This window comes from Lissotriton helveticus, chromosome 6 (genome assembly GCF_964261635.1).
Source record: "Lissotriton helveticus chromosome 6, aLisHel1.1, whole genome shotgun sequence".
Classification (NCBI taxonomy): domain Eukaryota; kingdom Metazoa; phylum Chordata; class Amphibia; order Caudata; family Salamandridae; genus Lissotriton; species Lissotriton helveticus.
The window spans coordinates 2,066,687,549-2,066,708,079 of record NC_136067.1 but is presented as its reverse complement, the minus strand read 5'-3'; the positions used below and the strand labels follow the sequence as shown (position 1 = coordinate 2,066,708,079).

The 20,531-nt window shown below is 43.8% G+C and overlaps 1 protein-coding gene across 1 annotated transcript in view; it reads right to left on the bottom strand.

The window, feature by feature from the left end:
• The window catches only part of LOC144762996 (uncharacterized), a 164,112-nt gene that overhangs the window by 30,144 nt on the left and 113,437 nt on the right, over window positions 1-20,531 (bottom strand). The window contains exons 5-6 of the mRNA XM_078648309.1: window positions 17,631-17,777; window positions 11,469-11,615 (exon numbers count right to left, since the gene is read on the bottom strand). Of these exons, the coding sequence (XP_078504435.1) occupies window positions 11,469-11,615; window positions 17,631-17,777 (294 nt within the window). The remainder of the gene's footprint in view (window positions 1-11,468; window positions 11,616-17,630; window positions 17,778-20,531) is intronic.

Sequence of the window (20,531 nt, the reverse complement as noted above, 5' to 3'; positions counted from 1 at the left end):
AGACTGATGCTTGTTTCTTTTCCAGGTCATCATTCTGAGATGTGTTGGTGAGCCTGATGTCTGTATATGTGTGTCCGGTATGGATGGGACCCCCCCCCCTCAAGCCTGGAGGGATCACCGGACAGTGCAAGCTGACGTCCTGTGGCTGAACGAACTAGATGGGGGCTTGCTTTGCCAAGACCAATGAAGTGTTTAGTGGAGATGGAGGTAAATGTGAGAAGGCTGTGTTTCTTTCACATAGAAGGACTGTGTATTTAAAGAGAAAACAGAACAACAAAAGGTTCTGCAATTAGAGAAAAACGTTTTTGAGTTAAAGTATTGCCTTTATTCTTTAGCCCAAAATATATAAAAGTTTGGCTGCTTCAACAGTAGAAGTTCCAGTATTAGCCATTTGAGACATTAGGAGCATTACTGAGTTCATATGCTTGCATCATTTATTTTGTGTTATTCTTGTTGAATATCTAGATATGCTTGAATTGAAGATTACATGCCTTTATGATTTCATAGTTTTATATTTTTGTCTTTCAGTTATGAAATGAGGTTTTTCACTGTTGTGTTTTCAATTAAGAAATGTAGTTTTTTAATAGTTTTTATTCTTTCAGTTAAGAAGTGTAGTTTTTCAACAGTTTTTGTGTCTTTCAATTAAGAAATGCATTTTTTGTGCTTTCAGTTGAGAATTTCAGTTTTTCACTAGTAGTGGTGTCTTTAGTTAAGAGGTTCAGTTTTTGATATATGTGAATGATGATAGTCAAGGGTCATGGGGTGGAATATAATAAAAGAGCCACTCTTGTGATTTGGCACCCTATGATGACCCTCAACTACCACCATTTTAACTGACTATAGTGTGTTATTTTACCTTAGCCTGGATATATGAGATGGTCCTGCATATGCCTGATTCTCTTCTGTTTTGTAATCTTGCTGTCTTTTAGTGAGAGCTGTCACAGAGTAGAACAGTAGATTTATATTATAAGTGCTTACTATTGGCTTTGACATGGCTTCATGTCATCTTCTTTTCTGACTTTGACTATTGGCTTTGACATTGCTTCATGTCATCTTGCATTCTGACTGTGCCTTGCATTTGAGCGCACAGAATTATGAGTTCTTACTTTTGGCTTTGACATGGCCTTATGTCTCACTTTGCCTTGATCCTGCCTACACAACAGTGCTTGCGATTCATATTCAAGGTTTTTCTGCTCCTCACTTGGTTTTCACACCACATTGACCAGAGTGAACTGGATATTATTGGTGGAATGTACAACTCTGTCTCAGAGTCAAAATACAGAGGCTTGGCCAGCCAGTGTCTTAGCCTTGACGCAGACTGGTACAGCCTGCTTGGTTTTTTCCAATGAGAAAGGGACTGGGTTTTCTAGAAGCTTCACATCATGTCGAATAATTATATTTAAGCTGGGAGCCGACAAAGGCCAGGTGAATAGAAGTATTGCTGTGGAGATTGCGGAATTTGGGTCCTGATTGAAACTCCTACATGGGCTCTTTGACCGGCTTCCTACAGCAGAAGAGCGGGCAAGGATGATGCATATTCAATTGGTAAGATGTTCCTATTCACTCATTTCTCTTGTATATATTACCTACTCTTTGCTATCTGTATATACTGCATTCTATTCGGTACAATTTTTCATTTAATCATTCATTTGACATTTTGGGGTTTTGCATTTACTGATATATTTGGCTTATCTTTTTGAACATTGCATTAATCAACATGACTGCCAGAGAACTAGAATGGTTGATGAAAGATAAAACATGAAGAGAGAACATAGATAAAGTTAATTAGTCTTGCAAATCCAACAATGATAATATTAGCCTGGCAACATAGGGAAGCTTCCTTCAGACAGAGAAATGTATACTATCAGATATTTAGGGAGCAAATCATGTCAAATCTGATCGGCCTCCTACCCACTCCCTTGCTGGACATTATCCCTCCATCTCTTAATGGGGGCCCAAAATGCTAAACCCCAACTCCCTCATCTTCCTACCTCTCCTTGTATATAGGGAGGCTTCCAGATCATGTATCCCTAGGAGGTGAGCAAGCCATATTTGATCTGTCGCAGCTGAAGCAAGATGGCGGCCTCTTAGGAGGCAGGCAGCAGCACTAGCGATCCATGGCTGTATAGATTAGGTAAACCCTGTACGAGTACAGGAAAAATCGCTTACTGACTTAGAGGCCCCCCGAATAAGAGATCTTGGTGTTGCTGCTGCAGAAATTGGGTCATCTGGATCGAAGTTGGATTGCGGATCCTTAAGCATGCCACAGTGAAACATTCGCTCCGTTTGGAACACCGCCTGCCTACGACCCTTGAAAAAATGGGTACGAAAGCAGCCATAAACTCTGCCGCTTCCAAACTGGTGGGGAATAGAAAGTTACGAGGAGAAGACCCTGCGGAGCTTGACTCTCCGGACCTAACGCCGGGACACGTACAGCACCCTCTGACTCCCAGCGTCGACCCTCCAGTGGTGAAGAGAGAAAGAGGCGGGGAGGTGGGGGTCACGACAGAGGGGAGGGTGGGGACGAGGGGGTCAGAGTATTGAGCAGGGGAAGGGGAGGTGGAGAGGGTCACGGAGAGGAAATGAATACCCAGCATTATTTAGAAGATGGTTGAAGGTTTTGAAAATAAAACAGTTGATTAATTAGAGTAGTAAGGGACAGTGTAATCTTATAAAGGAGAATGGGAAAGCTTAAGATATGTACTGTGAAAGTAGGGGGCTTAAATGATTGTAGGAAGAGGCAACGGTTGGGGGAATTCGTAAGGTCAAAGTATTTTGACTTTGTCTGTCTACAGGAGACCCATGTACCTTGGGCAAAAAGAAATGTATTGAATATAAAAGGATATGATTCCCTTGCCTGTCCTTCCCAAACATCTACCATCATGGGCGTAGCTATATTGGGTAAGGTTACTCTTGGTGGTGCGAAACGCAAAATAATAGATACCTTGGGGAGATGGGTGGTGGTGGAACTTGAATTGGAATTACCCTGTGCACAATATATGGGTCTAACCAAGATGATCCCGAAATTTTTGAGCACCTGGAAGTTGAGTTGATGACATGGCCGAGTCCAATGATATTATATGGAGATTTTAATATTACCGCTGACCTCGTTAACAATAATGTCTACGCTGGGCAAAAACTCAAAGTGCACCGTGCGCTGAACTCCTTTATCACCACTCATGGGCTGGTAGATGTTTGGGGGAACAAAGAACCAAATAAGGCAAGATTCACATATTTTTCTTGCCCACATAAAAAAATATACAAAGCTGTATTATTTTCTGATATCTGCTACAATAATAAAGGAAGCAAGGAGTGAGAAATTACCAAAAGCAATATCTGATCACAATGCGCTAGTTTTACATTTAGAAACCGAACCCCCTAATAAGAGCTATCCAAAATGGACCTTCAAAAGGAAGGTATTGGTCAATCGGAATTATGTAGAATATTTGAAGAAGTGGACCCATTACTTTTTTTTAGTCGAACCGATATAGTGCCTCTCGGAATACAGTCCGGGACACATTTAAAGCCGCTCTTAGAGGGGAAACAATTAGTTTTACTGCTAGGTTAAGAAAAGAGGCTCAGATGGAAAATTATAGACTGCAAAGAGAGATAATGATAGCAGAGGACCAACATACAGAAGATATAGGTCAGCGAAAAGAGGTCCTGGAGGTACAGCACAAGATTATGACTATAGAATCCGAACTGCAAAAATGGTTAGCTCAGAAAGCCGCAGATGATTATCAAACTCATAGGGGCAAGTTTTATGAAATGGGAGAACAGGCAGGTAAATATAATTATATAATTACAGATACACGAGAGGGGGATCAGGTGTATACAGAGCCTAAAGATATACTTAAGGTATTTAAGGACTATTACCAAAAACTGTATAAATAAGAGACTCTCATGGAAGTCTCCTATATGGAAGTCGTGGGAGAGGGCCCCCAGCTAGACAGTCAGACAAAAGAAGAACTAGAGAAAGATTTCTCGATAGAGGAAATCACTGAAGCTCTTCAAGAAATGTCACCAGGAAAGGGAGCCGGCCCAACAGCATTCCTATGGAAGTTTATAAATGTATCGAGAGAGTGATCGCCCCTATTATGCTGAATTTATTTAATGGTATATTACATACTGGTAAGATCCCAGAATCGTGGAAGGAAACTAATATAGTAGTGTTTCATAAAAAAGGGAAACTAAAGGATAACCCAGCATCTTATCGTCCAATATCCCTCATTAATTCAGATACTAAAGTATATTCAAAGGTGCTGGCAAAGAGGCTGGTAAGGGTCACTGGCGGTTTGGTCTCCCCGTGGCAGCATGGGTTTATCCCAGGGTACGGAACGACTGAAATATAAGGCAGACCATCACACTTTTTGATGTACAGGCGGCAAAGGGGGGAACGAATGGCCATGATTCTTCTCGACGCAGAAAAAGCCTTTGATCGAGTAATGTGGACGTATTTGTGGGGATATTGGAACAAAAGGGGTTTGGCCAAAGAATATCTAAGGCCATTAAAGATATGTACTCAGAGCCAAATGCCAGAATACAACTAATGGAGGGCAGCTCGGATAATATCTCTATTTCTAGAGGGACAAGACAGGGCTGTCCCTGCTCACCAATACTGTTCGCCCTATATATAGATCTACTGATAGAGAGACTATTGAGGTGTCAAGACATCAAGCCTATAGTCACCAGTGGCTTTGAGACCAAGTTGTTGGCCTATGCAGATGACCTGGCTATAATAACTCTGGATCCAGTCAGAGCTATTAGTGCAGTTACTGAGATTGCAAGGGAATTTGGGCAGAGGTTGGTTATTTGCTGAATGAAAGCAAGACCCAGATAGTCTGCACTGATGATATCAAAATGAACGATTCAAGATGTATAGAAAGTGCAATATATCTAGGGTCAGAATTAGTCCAGCAATGGATACAATAATAAAGGTTAATTTTGATCCTCCGGTGAAGTCAATTTCAGCAGACCTAAAAAGAATAGCATCTGTCTATAATCGGGAGGGGCAACGTATTAAAAATGACTATGCTCCCCAATATTTTACATTTGTTTCGATCTATTCCACTCATGATCAACAAATCAATTATGAAATCAATAGAGTCAACATTAATGAACTTCTTGTGGCAATATGGGAAAGTCAGACGCGCCACAGAATATTTGTCTCTCCCGCAGGCAAGGGGAGGGCTGGCGATCCCGAATGTTAGATTTTATCAGTCAGATGGCAATATTACTTGACTCGGAAAGGAGTCAAATGGTAATGGTATCAAGTAGTGACATCTTCCAACAATATTTGAGCTGATGTTAGGCAGAGAAGCCATAGGGCTCTTGCTCCGTAAAACAGACTGGTGATATTACAAGAAAATGCGGAACAAGGGAATGGTAAGCACCTGGGAAGTTACGAAGGAAATACAAAATACTTTGGTAATCCCAAAAATAAATTATTACACTTCTCTTTGGAAAACAAGTGTACTGCCGCAAATTATATATGATAGGATGGGTAGGATCTGGGATCAACAAGGTATAAGAAAAATTTGGGATATATTTGAAGGTGATCAAATGTTGGGATTCAGTACCAAACAGCAGGAATTCGGGCTTCATGCAAGTCAAGGCTTCAAACTTTTACAAATTCATAAAATCTCATTGGGTCTTAGGCCACGGATCTCTCCGGGGGTAGAATTCATTTGATTGAGTACCTAGTGGGGGTAGAACCAAAATAAAGATGATATACAGCTCCTTACTACTGAGTGCACATGATGATATGGAAACATTTTAGGCCACTTGGGTAATTAAATTAAACAATCCAAATTCGGACCTGGATAAGGCGCTGCATTTAGCAGAAAAGTTATTTCGCTCTACTAATTTAAGAGCCCAACATTATAAAACCCTCTTCAATCTTTATTTTACTCCAGCTAAATTGTATGATTGGGGAAAGAGAGAGGACGATAAATGTCCGAGGAGTAGAGAAGGGCCGGCCGATTTGGTACACATGTTTTATCAATGTCAAAAACTAAGCGTAATTCAATGAGAGATTGGGGTCTTTTGGGAGGGGCTGCGAGCATTTAAGATTGTTCTAGCGCCTACTCCAATGTAAATGGGGCATGATAGCAGTCTAGGCCTCAGAAAGGATGAGGAAGCCTCAGTTTTTATATATGTGGCGCAGTTCTCAGGATAATTTCAGCTGCAGAATGGAAGGACCCCACTGGCCCCACCTTCCAAATGTGGCTTGCTTGGCTTGTCTTTTTTAAATGTTGCACTAAGAAATTTGTGTGTGTTATCTCAAATGCACCAGAATTTGTTTTTCTTGCCTTGCCTGACTGTTGTCAGTTTCCGTGTATGGGTCCATGACTTTAGATTCCTCGAAGCAGCATCCTTGCGATTGAATGTTCCTTTGCAACTCACCCTGCTCGCCCAACTGAGCCCCCTGAACATCGAGTGTCCTCCACTCGTGATACTGCATATTAAATATTGCGTAACCTGGCTCTGATGATGGCCTAACACGTCCAAAGGCCAAAACACCGTTGACTCCCACAGTGCAACACTTGGCGCCTACATTTAACGAATACCCTACCTAATCATGTTAAAATTGTAACAATAATTGTTTGGGTACTTCGAATGTAAAGAAACCGTTTTACTTCACTTATCCTTGTGGCGCCCACCACAAAACGTTGTATATACCACATCACGTGTCACTTGCGCCGTCACCATAACTTCACTAGCACTTGTGCACAGTATTTATATGGTTACATGTCATTTAATGTAACGTAGTGCTACCACCTCATGTGCTTGTACATGTTCTTTAATGGAAATACAAATCACTTTCATAAGAAAAATGTCTCCCTGGCTTTCTCCTCTTTTGGATTAATTCCACTGCAACTAATTTTGCCACATGCACCTGTACTTTGAATAATACCCTTGTTTAAAACACTGTTGTTTGTTACTAACTATTGCCCCGGTCTCCCTATGGTTTATGGGCTACCTTCTGTAGTCTGATACTGCTTGCCTGAAGGGATTGCTTTTTCCTTTCCCCGGCTTTAGGACGTTCTGTTCAAAGTGTATTTTTGAAGGTGTAGTGGTATATTTGCCTTCCAGGTGGGAGTGCAGGGGTTTTGGGTGTGGTCTATTGGTGATAAGTCACATTCATTACAGAGGGGCAGGTGGGAGCCTGTGGAAAGAAAAGGTCAGTTAACTCAGGACCTGGACACAAGAGGGCAAACCAGTACTAGGTGGAGCTGTGGGTAGCAACACATGCTGACAAGATCATTGAGTTTTGGATAGCACTAAGAATGTGTAGTTTAGGTAGGGTAGGTAGGATATCTAGCATTTAATTCCATCTCAGTTGGTTTGATCATAAGTTCAGTGAGACAGGGGCCAGTGTGGACTCTCCTTGAGTTGGAAAAATGCATTCTAGACCTGCAACTAATTGGTCTTATGAAATTCAAAGTTGGCTCCAGCTGCTGTTCAGCAGCAATCTATAGGGGCTGGGGTGTTTTTTTAAAATGTCTTATTTGGAGGGGTGCATTTCTGATGAATTCTCTCTTAAGTGAACATGCTCTGGTCATAGCTGAATTGGTTTTTAACAATTCATAATAACAAGTTAATATTGCATGATTTAATGATTTGTAAGGAGAATGCTGGATGATTGATTTTTTAAAAATTTGGGCTGCTTCTCACTTGCATTCCTGAAAATGGCCAGGCAACCCTAGGAATTGCTAAAGTGTTTTTGCAGCCAAGAGAGCTGAATGACACTGTACATTTTACTGGGCAGAAGCCTCAACTGCTGAGTTTCCCTCATGGTGCAAACAACAATCCACAATGGGCAAAATCCAAACAAGGATCTCACCGTGGTTTAGTAATTGGTGCAGTTCCAAGATCCAATGTTCCAGTCAATGGTAGCACGGGGTTTGGCCATTGAGGCATTTTTAAGATACAAATCAAGAGACTGTATTTTACTGAATTTTATTCAGCTCAATTTGGGCAGGTGTAGTAATCAGCCAGTACCAACTATGAATACTCTAGTAGTAACTGTACTTAGGAATCTGCCATTCGTAGTTAAGAATTTCATGTGCAGGTTCCTCAGCAGACTCACTGAGGTCACTGGCTTCATCGGTACTAAGTTGTATCTGGAACTAAGGTCACAATCTCATTGAGACTTTAAAAGTTGAAATCTCTGAAGCTGTATGAGCTACTAAGATGGTTAAAACAGATCTTCAAAAAACTGGACTCTTCACTGGAATCATGAAGTTATAATTATCTGCTGATCATTCTGTCTGGGGCTGGAGAGAAGTTGACCCAAGCACCCTATCAATACAGAGCGGGTTGGAGGAGGGGCAGGCTAACTACGTCTTTGACAACAAGCAACAACTCTGCAGCATATTGATGCTTTCTTCCCCTCGTCTGGCAGTTGGGCTGTGAGAATCTGATGAATACTTGAAGACCTTGGTCCATTAGGAAATCGTACACCCGGAATCTAATGGGCCTTGTGAAGGTCTTTCTGTAATTAGTTTGATTCTTCTAGCTGGCACAGCCTAGCTCCTTATGCATGCAGATATGTTCCGTCTGTCCTCGAGTCACAGTCAATGACCTTCACATAGGATTCCTAGATTTGCATCTCTTTCTTACACTGATGTTCAAGCCACCTCGGTGTCCAGATGATCTACAAAGTGTTGTGCATTAGGACACAGTATTATCCTCCCCTTATTGCCAAGGCAGAACTCCAGACTCATAGCAGTGTATTTTCCAGTTGTTGTCCAGTTTTCCCAGACTACAGAGCAAGAGTTGATGGTTAGTCCATTGGTTTATGAAGTCCAGCGCAGAAAGAACTCAGCATCTATTCCAAGGGTCCAAGCAGTAACATAACTAAAGGAGGGAAACAACTGTCAGTAAATGGATGGGCCTGTTACCCAGATGTTAGGCTGGATTGTTTTTGTGCAGGAAGGGACACCTTCCGGTACCAAAACATTATAACAAATAGGAAAAACAGGAAAAAATCCAAATACATACAACCTATGACCAACTACAGAGTAAGTTATCACAAGTTAGAGAATAAAGCCAAATATATTAATAATGCATATTGAGCCTAAAATACAAGTAAATTCACCTGCTTTTTCACTAGGGAGCTAATTCCCACACGGTGTGGGGGGGAGCCGGCGCCGCGGTGCTCGTGACGAGACCAGGACGTCATGAGTCACGGTGGAGCTGTGCTCATGACGGCCTGGTCTCGTCACGACCCCGCCACTCATTAATTCTCCTGCACAGGCAGGGAATTACCCGCGCTGGGTGGTGCGGCGGCATTATGACGAGACCAGGCCGTCATGAGCACAGCTCAACTGTGACATATGACGGCCTGGTCTCGTCATGAGCACACAAGGGGTTAAACAACAAACATAAATCATTAGGCAAGGGAAATTTGTCATGGTGGGTACATTTTTTCAAAACTTGTCTCTATTTTATAACTCATATGCAAGGGGGCGGAGCTTGCTCACGACCAAGATGGCCACTTGAGCCGAGTGCTCCATAACACCATCTAACTATCCGAAATAAATCCAGCAACTACAGTGCAAGAGTCATCTGAGATAGCGAGCCCCGGGCATCGGACTATAGCAGCAGCGAGTTCGTGTTCCTCCGACCCTCCAGCAGCCTTCCTAGATGTAGTTTGAGAGCCCCGCCACTACGGAGTTGGTTAGGCCACAATCACCATCCTAGAGTTGCTGCGGAGGGCGGCGCGCACCAGAGGGTTCCGCTGCGTAGGAGCCCGGTGTGTACATGAAGTGCTTCATTTCGCAGACGCCCCACTGAACTGACGACCTGCGCGGTGCCCCGCAACACAGGGCAGCTGTACACCGACGGCCTCGGGCCCCACAACGAGCTGCGTGGGAGGACTCTCCCGAGAAGTACTGGTTCCGCATCGGAGGCCCACATCAGACGGAGGCGCAGCTCCTGGATTGGAGCCGTCTGAGCAGTGCTGCCCTTCCCCGTTCTTCTGGGTGCACTGCGGTCATCCCGTGGCTCATGCCTGCGGTGGCGCCTTGTGGAGCGGCGTGCTGTATGGAACCGGAGTGGACTGCTCGATTGGCAGATTGGGGCGGCAATCTTGGGGCCTGAAGGGCATCGATTCTCCTTGTCATGACCTGGAAGGTGGGATACCTGCTGGGACGGTGTCTTTGGAGTGCCTAGTGGCTGCCTAGCTGTGGCTGTGGGATGCGCCTTGGGTGACGACCGCTGGCAAGATATTGGGATCTGGGATTCAGAGAGCTACTTCTGATGTTTCATGTTATGAAATGATAGAATATTAAGGGCAATTTTGGTACACATAATATTTATGGTTGGAGGTCAATGTGGTATATATGACTGTATCAAGAGGAACCCAAAAGTTAATCCTGTATTCTGACCTCTATGAGGGACTTAGGTCAGCTGAACAGGCCTTTGCTCCCTTTAAATGTTAGAAAATTGTATTCGCTCAGCACCCATGCAGCCCAGGCTAACAAAGGACTGGCAGGACAATGCACTTTCAACATAAAAGAAAAATACAACTATGCACATTCCAAATCTAACTAAACACTCCCTTCACAAATCTCACAGAACAAATCAGAGGTTTACATTTTTTGCTCATTTTGTGCAATTTTTGCACATTTTTGTAACCACTTCTCCATGTTCAGTGTCATAATCATGTATGTGACCTGGACATTGTGGGAAAGCCAGGCGAGGCACACGTCTTGTGCTGCCATGTATTTCATATTATGCACATGCCCTGTATTTAGGTATGCACTGATGTCCCACTCAAGGTTCAGTGGCAAAGGTCATGACGTAGGTGAAGGTTGAGCACCTCAGAGAGTCTAACCAACGGATTGAAATATACATATTACAGCAAGCATCTTGCAGCCCAGGTGCTATGATATATGGGACAAATAATAACAAGAACTTCTGTGTTGTAGCGTGAAGAGAGCACCAGTTAGTGAATGCACAAAGCCCTTCAATATAAACTTATCCCACTCAAAGGTCACCCACAACTTGTGCAGACACATGGCAACTCACCTGTGCATATAAACATATATGCAGATGTGCAAATATGCTTATACAAAATATCGCAAAAGTAAATTCAGACCATTTTCTTAGACACTCTTTCTAGAACCACTGTGTATAATGAACAATGAATACATAAGAAGGAGGCTCTTGGGTAATGAGTTTCAGATTTCGGTGCTTCGCGGTACAACCAGGAAAGCTGGAAGAATGGTCCGCAATCATGTTAAGAAATAGGGCAGTACCCTGAATGTGACAGGTACCTGTCATTAGTTCAGAAAGCTGTTATTAGCTTTCAAATGCAGGTTTTATAAGATTCATCTAGTACATTTCAGGTGTGTAATGTGCCCTGCCCCCAATATACAGGCCAGGCTCAGCCTAAAAACAACAACATAAACAAAGATTTCACATCAACATCCGATGTCACACCCTCCTGACACTGATACCTGGCTCTGGAGCCTTGCACTTTAATCCACAGTTGAAGTTGCAGCACTTCTGATCCCCTTTGCAGTCACCATCACTCTTGCACTGTGGGACTTCTGGTTTGATGCACTTCTTGTTGTCTTTGGGACACTTCCCTGGCTTTGGTAAAACTGAAATAAATGAGAATGTGTTACTTTGCATCTTTCCTTGAACCAAACCCTGATAACAAATGATAACCCAGGTAATGTTATGCTAATGAGCAGAGTTTTGGGGAGGTGTTTATGAGTGACTGTAGAGTCCAGTTTTGATTGTGTTTCTCGGTCATTTCTTCTCGCTCTTACATTACAAGCTGTCCTGGAAATCAGCAACATGCGGAAGGTACGTTATAAACAGTGGACTGCTTTACATCTGGCACTACCTATGTACATAGAGGGCTTCATGCCGTGAACTAGTGCAGCAACACTGAGGGACATAGTGGACATTGTGTTTAATATAGTGACCCCTTTTTGAATGGCATACAAGGCAAGCACAGAAAGCAGTTTCAATGCAGGGTCCAGGTTACATTTTTGGCATTTGGAACAGTGGTGATTTGCTGAGCAATGTTATCAGGATCTAATTTTGACAATATTGGTGAGCACAAGAAGAAGCTCCGTCATGGTCTTTGCTTTAATTAAGGTCATGCCAGTGGGCACATATGGCTATTCTTTCATGGTGACCTAGTTAACTCTGTAGTTAAGGCTAGATCTTCCATGAAAAGCCATTTAATTCTCCACCCGGAAAACAGCAGAAAAATGGTTTAAAATTATTTTCCACATCTTTCAAATATCTAATTCCAATGTGAATGTAGATTTATGGTAACTTTAGTGGAAAACATATTTTTTAAATGTGTACCAGGTGGTGCCTGAGAAAAAACACGTTCAGAACTACTTTGCATCTCATACTCTATTCAGGGCAAATACACATACCTGGCTAGAAACCAATAGCCTTATGTCAGGGGACAATGGCACGAAATCATTGCAATATTTTCTATGACAATTTGTGCCCAACCTCTGCTACACAATTCACAATTCATGATTTTGGGATCTCTTGCTTCGCATTATAAGAGCCATAGAAGTGTTAATGCCCCACAGTTTATAGGTTCACCAGCCACTAATGATACAATAAAATTAATGAGGCTGGGTTACTTTGAGTCTGTATATGAGTCTGTATATGTAGATACATACAATCGGTTGCCATTTGTGATCTGACCCATGTTTAATTTTGACAGTTGTGTAACTAGTGTGTTTAACAAAACTTACGAACCACAAAAAGTGCTGTCATTCCAGTAACTAAATTCTCAGTTCTAGATTAACAAGACCAGCACACTTAGTTGCAGAGAAGAGGTAGAGCTACAATATATTTTTGTCAAAAGAATATGGCTAATACCAAGCCAAAATTTAGTTACAAGAGTGTGCAATTCCTTTAAAGAAGAGTAGGAGAAATAAAAAATTGGAATATAGGTTTCCACTTCAATGGAATGAGCTCAAATAGGAGCAAGTGCCCTCACACACCCTAAAAGTGTCATACTTCATCATCTGGGCATGCTCCTCGTCGGGCCGGCGCTGCAATCCCCGACGGGCACATGCGCAGGGGCTGTTCGCCAGAGATCTTTTAATTTGCTGTATGACATGGACAGCACCTTTACCTTTCTACTTATGCTCATCCAGGAAGAAAATGAGAGCTCTTTTTCTAGGCCGTAGAGTAAGGCTGACAAATATAATTTATCATTGATGGAGTTGATGTACTACCTTGGCTCTTTAGGAATCGGCTTTGTACCTTTAAATCATTAGCAGCCATTTCAAAATGTTGAAAAGCCTGAGATGGATCAAGTTGTAATGCTTTTAACTGACTGATAGTAAAAATGCTAACTGCATTAAGTAGTAGTACACATGTGCAGAACCGTAAAGTATCCATAACAAGCAAGTAGATTCTATTTTCAACCAGGTGGTAATATACCATGTACCACATGACACAGCACTAACATTAAAGAGGGACTTATTGGCTAGAAGCCAAACGAAATGGCCACTGCCTAGAGAGGCTCTGAGATCAACACGACATCCCCAATAATCCGCTGCATAATCCGTCAATAAACAGCAATAAAAAGCATCCATCCAGACGTCGCAAACAATGGGGCACCCTTTATCTATCTGCGAGCTCCGAGAAGTGGAAAACAAAGAACTTATGTCGTGCCTGCAGGATGCTGCCTCTACTACACAGTAACAAAACAAACAAGATGATGGACGGAATGTGGCACAATTGCAAAACATTCACCCCCAGTCACAGATCTGGGTTTAATCCATCGTCATTTTGCTCACCAAGCCCCCCAGTTCAGACATGGCCATATGCAAATCAGTCTTGGCCCTCTGCCTCATGGGAACAGTCCAGCCCGAACTGCAAAGCCATGTCTTTCCTGGACGGGAATCAAGCATCCTAGGACCGGTTTCTGGCTATCAGCCGTCTTCAGCCAGGATAGCTTGACTCCAGTGGCGTAGTGAGCAAGGGACCCACGTCTGGACATACCCTTCGCACATAGGGTGGATTAAACCCTGATCAGTTGACTGGGGGTGAGTGTTTGTATTGTCAACGCTCCGTCCAACATCCCCTTTGGTTTTTCTTTGTTCGCCCTAAGTTGGCAGGGTATGCTCAGACGTGAGTCCCTTGCTCCCTTTGCCACTGGGTTCAAGCAAGCCCGGCTGAAGACGGCTGTAATGCCAGAAACCGGTCCTGGGAAGCTTGATTCCGGTCCAGAGAAGACATGGCTTGGCAGTTCGGGCTGGACTGTTCCCATGAGGCACAGGGTCAGACTGATTTGCATATGGCCATGTCTGAACTGGGGTGGCGGAGTGAGCTAAAGAACGGTGATGGATTAAACCCAGATCAGTTGACTGGGGGTGAGTGTTTGTATTGTCAACGCTCCGTCCATCATCCCCTTTGGTTTTTCTCTACTACACAGTAAGCCAGCGTCTCGCGTGGTGCTGGGGCCGAGCGGAGAAGAAGGCAGGGCAACAGAACCCGTGGGGCCGCCGTGCGGCACCCGCGCGCTGAGTGCAGCGTTACAGACTGAACTGGGTTGGCCACCTGAGCTCCTAAACATGTGGTACTGAATCAAGCTGACATTAAGGATCTGCAAGCAGTAAGAAGGGCTGGCCTTGCAGAGCAGGGCTGCGCTCACTCCACTCCGGCTCTCACCCCCATGGACAGATAAGCGCCGGTACAGCCAGATCCCTGGTCAGAGGTGGCGACGAGAGTGTGAGCACTCTGCTCAGTGCAGCTAGGGAAGTGCCGCCCATACCATCAGCAAACCGCTAAGCACCTTGATCTTGCACAACTCGTCCTCAGGAGTGCGCCTCGCTCCAGAAAAGCAACATCAGTGGTATTGCGCTGAACTGCATAAAAACCAAGACAACACACTCCAGGACCCAATGCAGTCTGATAACTTTAGTGAGGCACCCCTGCATGGCAAATACCAGTGTAATCGAACAGCAGGCAGCTTGCAACGCTAGAGGTGAGATAGTGAGAGCGCTGCAGCGCTTAGTGAATGAGATTGGTGTCCGCCTTGGTAGATAAGTGGAAGTCCTCGTGGGCTTCGCTGACGCTGTGAGTTTGTGCAAAGCACTAACAAACGGCCCACTACACAGGTGTTCCATTTGGGTCTGGACTCTGCAGGGGCACCAATCTTTACTGACACAAGAGATCCGGAGAAGGAAACCCAAAAGGCCACACGTGGCTGACAGTCATGCAGGCAGGCAGCAGCGATTACTGCCACACACCCGGAATACTCCACGTGGCGCCCTAGTGGACTGGCCTTAATGGGAGACTGGGGCCAACACATCTACGCAGCAACTAAAACTAGAAAAGCCTGCGTACACTAAAGATCCGCAGGACAAGGCAGAAGGAAATACCACACGAGAAAAGAGCCTTGCACCCTACGGCCCAGCAGAGGTCACGTTGCAATATATTATGTCCATCCTAAACAAGGTCCAACCAACAGTGGGGTCAATCTCTTCGGACATCTCGCTATTGCCAACCGACTTTCAGAAAATGGCCACGAGAGTGACAGAAGTCGAAACTATCACAACAAGTCTCTCCTCAGACACGGTTGTCCTACAACGACAAGTACGCCAACTAGAAACAGAAAGCAAGCTTATAGCGGCTAAGCTCCACAATCAGAAAGGCCGCTCCGGACATAACAATGTTCGAATTATTGGCGTACCGGAGGGTAAAGGGGGCCCTGTACTGGATTTATTTGTTGAAGATCTCACCAAGACCAATCTTCAGCCTCGAGGACTGTCAAGTTTCTCCTCGGTCGAAAGAGCCCACCGAGTACAAGGAGGCAGGCCTAGAACGGAGGCCCCCCAGACCAATCCTAGCCCGAATCTTTAATTTTCGTGATCGTGCCCCATTACTGCAAAGGGCACGAGTGGCTCTTCCGTTGCGACTAGAGAACTGTGTATTTTCATACTTTCCAGACTATACAGCAGCAGTAACTAAACAACGGCAGAGTTTTCTGGAGGTAAAGAAAGAGCTCAGAAGCCGAGAACTCAATCACTCAATGCTTTCCCCAGCAAAGTTAAGGGTAGAAGCGGATGGTAAAACATGCTTCTTCGAGACGCCCGAGGAGGCCCATGACTGGCTGGAGGGAAGGCATCAGTCCCCAGGGCCACGAAGAACAGGCAAGAAACAACAGCAACGACTATTGGAAGTGGCAATGAAAGACACACGGGACACAGACTCAATGGAGGATTTAACAGGTGGAGACTGAAAAATTAAGATACCTTGAGCTCACGTACCTCTGGACTGAAACCAGATAGGGGCCAACAAGGGGAAGAAATAGAGTTACAGCAATAATAACACTAATGTACTGAACTGCCATTCTTGGCCAATTCACTGTGATTTTGGCCCACCTGGAGTCTTTACAGTAATACATTGCAATATATGCTGTGAGGGAACTAACTGAACAAGTATGTTATTGAAGGTGGGGATAGCTTGGGGTGATCGCTGGACTACTCTCCCCCCTTACGCAAGTACAAGTTATGGGGAATAAGCACTCTGCAAAGTTGGGGTGGGTGGTAGTTTTATGTCCGTCTTGCAGGGAGGCATGGAGGGGGGTTGGGGATGGGAACCAGTTTATGATTATGTTTATTTTGATCACACAGGTATGCCTAACGCTGACTATATTTGTACATAGTTCGTACACGACAAGCCCATCGCAGTACTCTCCATGCTCTATCATTGAGTCTACGTTCAATGACACAAGGGAACATTCCGACCGACCTCACACACGCACAACCCGTGACTTCTAATATGATGGGCCCCCCCTTTCTCAATCATATCGTGGAATGTAAATGGCCTATGTTAAAAGATAAAAAGAGGGTTTGTCCTACAATACCTTAATGGACAAGCTCCAGCTGTAGCCCTCATCCAAGAATCACATTTAATGGGCTCGGCATGTAAAGCCGTAGATAGGTGGGGGTTTGAAATGGCGGCACACTCTGAATACACTTCAGGTTCGCGGGGTGTGGGGATTCTGGTTGGCAAAAACTTGCCACATGATATGAACGAGTCCTGGACAGATGATCAGGGACGGTTTGCAACTATCTCATGTCAATGGGAAGGGCTAGCATATAATTTAGGAGAGCACCTCACTCTACATGCACAAAGCCCTTCAATATACCCTGATCTCACTCCCAGCTCAGCCACAACCTGGGCAGACACATTGCATCTCGCTTTTGCATGTAAACAGATATGCACATGTGCAAATATGGTTATACAAGATTTTTTGCACAAGTAAATGTAGACCCCTTTCTTGCACACTCTTTCTAGAACAACTGTGTGTATAATGAAAATTGAGTTTATAAGTAGGAAACTCTCAGATCATGAGTTTCAGATTTAGGTGCTTCACAGTACATTCAGGGAAGCTGGAAGAATGTTCAACACTCAGGTTAATTAATAAGACAGTAACCTGAATGCGAAAGATACCTGTCATTAGCTTAGATAGATGTTGTTAACTTTCAAATGCAGGATTTAAATTTCAGTTATGTACATTGTCCTGCCCCCTATCTACAAGCCGAGCTCAGCTTAAAAACAGCAACACAAGTCAAGATTTGACAACAACATAAAATGTCACACCCTCCTGACACAGATACCTGTCTCTGGAGTCTTGCACTTTAATCCACAGTTGAAGTAGCAGCACTTCTGATCCCCTTTGCAGTCACAATCACTCTTGCACTGAGGGTTTTCTTCTTTGATGCAAATTATGCTGTTTGTAGGGCAAATTCCGGGCTTTGGTAAATCTGAAAGAAATTTGAATTTGTTACTTTGCGTATTTTCTTTAACCAAACCATGAAAACAAATGGCAACCCGGATATTGTTATGCTATTAGACTGTGTTTGGAAGGGGGTAGTTGTTTATGAGTGGTTGCAGATTCCAGTTTGATCATGTTTCTTTAGCATCCCTGTGTCTCTTATATTACAAGCTGTCCTGGAAAACAGCAACATGAGGAAGGTGCAATACACAACAAGGAGCTCCACCATGGTGTTTGCTTTAATTAAGGTCATTCCAGTAAGCACCCAGGGCTCTCTTATCATGGTGACCTAGTTAAGTATTTTCTCTCTGTAGTTTTTATTTTAAAACTCCACCCGGAAGATAGCAGAAAAATTATTTAAAGTTATTTTCCACTCACTTTCAAAAATCTAATTCAAAGGGAATGTAGATTTGTGATACCTATAGTGGAAAATACATTTTAAAATGTGAACTAGGTGTTGCCTAAAAGAAAACTAGTTCAGAATTAGTTTGCCTCGCGTTCCTATTCAGATGCCAAATACACATTCATGGCTAGAAGTTAATAACCGTATGTCAGGGGACAACTACACAATAATATTGTATCACAATTTGTGCGAGGCCTGTGCTTCAAAATGCCCCATTTGGCCCCATTATAATCATGTTCTCATTGGCAGAACCACTTTAGGCTCTCCAAAATGTTTTTGGGCTCTCTTGCTTTCCATGACTAACCGCTAACCACAAATATTGTTCTCATTTCATTAACTAAATTCTCCTTCCTAGGTTAACAAGGCCAGCACACCTAGCTATCGGGAAGAGATACAGCTACAATATATATTTTTTTAAAGAATACGGCTAATGTCATATAACAGTCGGGCATTTTCCTACTGCAGGAATCAAACCTCGATTATTAAGGATACTGCAGACATTTTTCTGTTATTCACTTTATCAGGAAGGAAAACAATTTTAGCTTAAATCTAACATTCCAAGTCACTTCTGTCAACACGTGTCTACGGCAAACAATGTTATGTGCTATAATTGTTATGTTATAATTGTTTTATATAGCGCACGGCTACTCAAAGAGTGTCCCGGCGCTTTTCACTACATACTGAAAACATAACACAGTTAAAAAAATCTAGGTACTAGCAACTTGGATGTGGCAGTTGCTTGGTTTTACTTATTGGGATTTGTAGATTTGACAAGATGGAGACAGTACTTGCTTACATTATCTTTAATCATTCACTGTTTTGCAGTCAGAGTGAGTCATTATCATCTGAACATGGTAGTTTAATTATTACCAATATGTGAGAAGAAACTCTTCCAATTGGTAAGTTATTGTCACTAAGTCATTCCACTGCTATATTGAGTCTTTTTTAGGTCGCAGTACTTTGCGGTTGACTTTCAGTATATTTGTATTTCCCTAAGGACTAGATGAGAGTTGTCCAGGTTATAATGAAGGAGTACATGGCTCAGAAGGTATCATAAGAATATTATTGTCCCTTAACTGACGGAACAGAAGGGAGTTGTTGTAGAGTTAAGAGGTAAGAGAAAATAGTGCTATATTTCTATGATGAGGACAGTGTGGCATGGAAATTCTCCAAGGGAGAGGAATCCTGTAACAGAAATATACCACTGGACAGGCATGATTTGCATGAATGGCTTGTCAGCATTGGTTGATGTGATTGCTGTGACAGGAGCCCCTTCTCTTCCGGGTCAAGGCACACAAACAAGAGGAGGGGTTCCCACAAGTGCACTAGAGATAGAGCAGTTGGCAGGTACTGTTACACTACTCAGTATTACTATATGTGGGTTGTGATATTTTTTAATCATAGGTGTGTTATTGCTTCAGCGCACCCCTGTAAAAGGAGGCTACTTTGGAAATATCACATAGCACACTTTGCATGGGGTATATTTCCTGGCCTGGAGTCCCTGTAGGCCAAAGGCGTCTGAGAGGTCTAGATGGAGGAGGGCTACAACTTTGCCTCGGTCGAGGAGTGGTTGCTTCTGAAGCCTGATATGGAGAGGTCCAGGATGTGGTTCATTTCGATGAGCTAGAAGAGTTGGGCGTTGATAGCCTGCTCAAGGACTTTGGCTGGGAAGGGGAGCAGAACCATGAGCCTGTCTGGTCAGCGAAGGGTTTCTTCAACTGGGGGCTGAGATCTAGGTGTTTCGAGTCTTAGGGAAAGGTGGCGGACTTGATGGAGAAGTTGAAGGTGCTACAGAGTCCTGGGGTGATGGAAGTGCTGGCTCTGTTGAAGATGTAGTGTGGGCCGGGATCCAAGGGGTCTCCAGATTGAATGCTGAGGGTGTCTTCAGAGGTGAGGGTGGTCCAGTTGAGCAGGGCCTTCCGGGGTCTTGAGCCATTAGGTATGGTGGTTGCGGGTGGGTGGCTCTTGGGTAGGGCTGGGCGGAGTGTGCAGAGTTTTACTACACTGAATTACGCAGAGTTGCCAACAAACTATGTGATTCCACGCAGTGAGCTCTGCGTGTGGGCAGAGTGAGCCAACTCCAGCCCAGTCATGTTCTGATTTCTTGGGGCCAATGCATATGAGGCAGGCAGGGGGATTTACTTTTATTAATCTTCACTGCAGCAATGCAGAACTAAGGCGCAAGGGAAGGAGGCCACTTGCAGCTCAGTGATACCTCCTATTACTATTATAGTAGTGCAGTAATGTCAACAAAGTACAACAACGTAACTGCCATTCATTGCTATAGTATTTGCTGCTAATCCGTGCCACTCTGTCTGGTGCTCAGGTGCACTAGCTGTG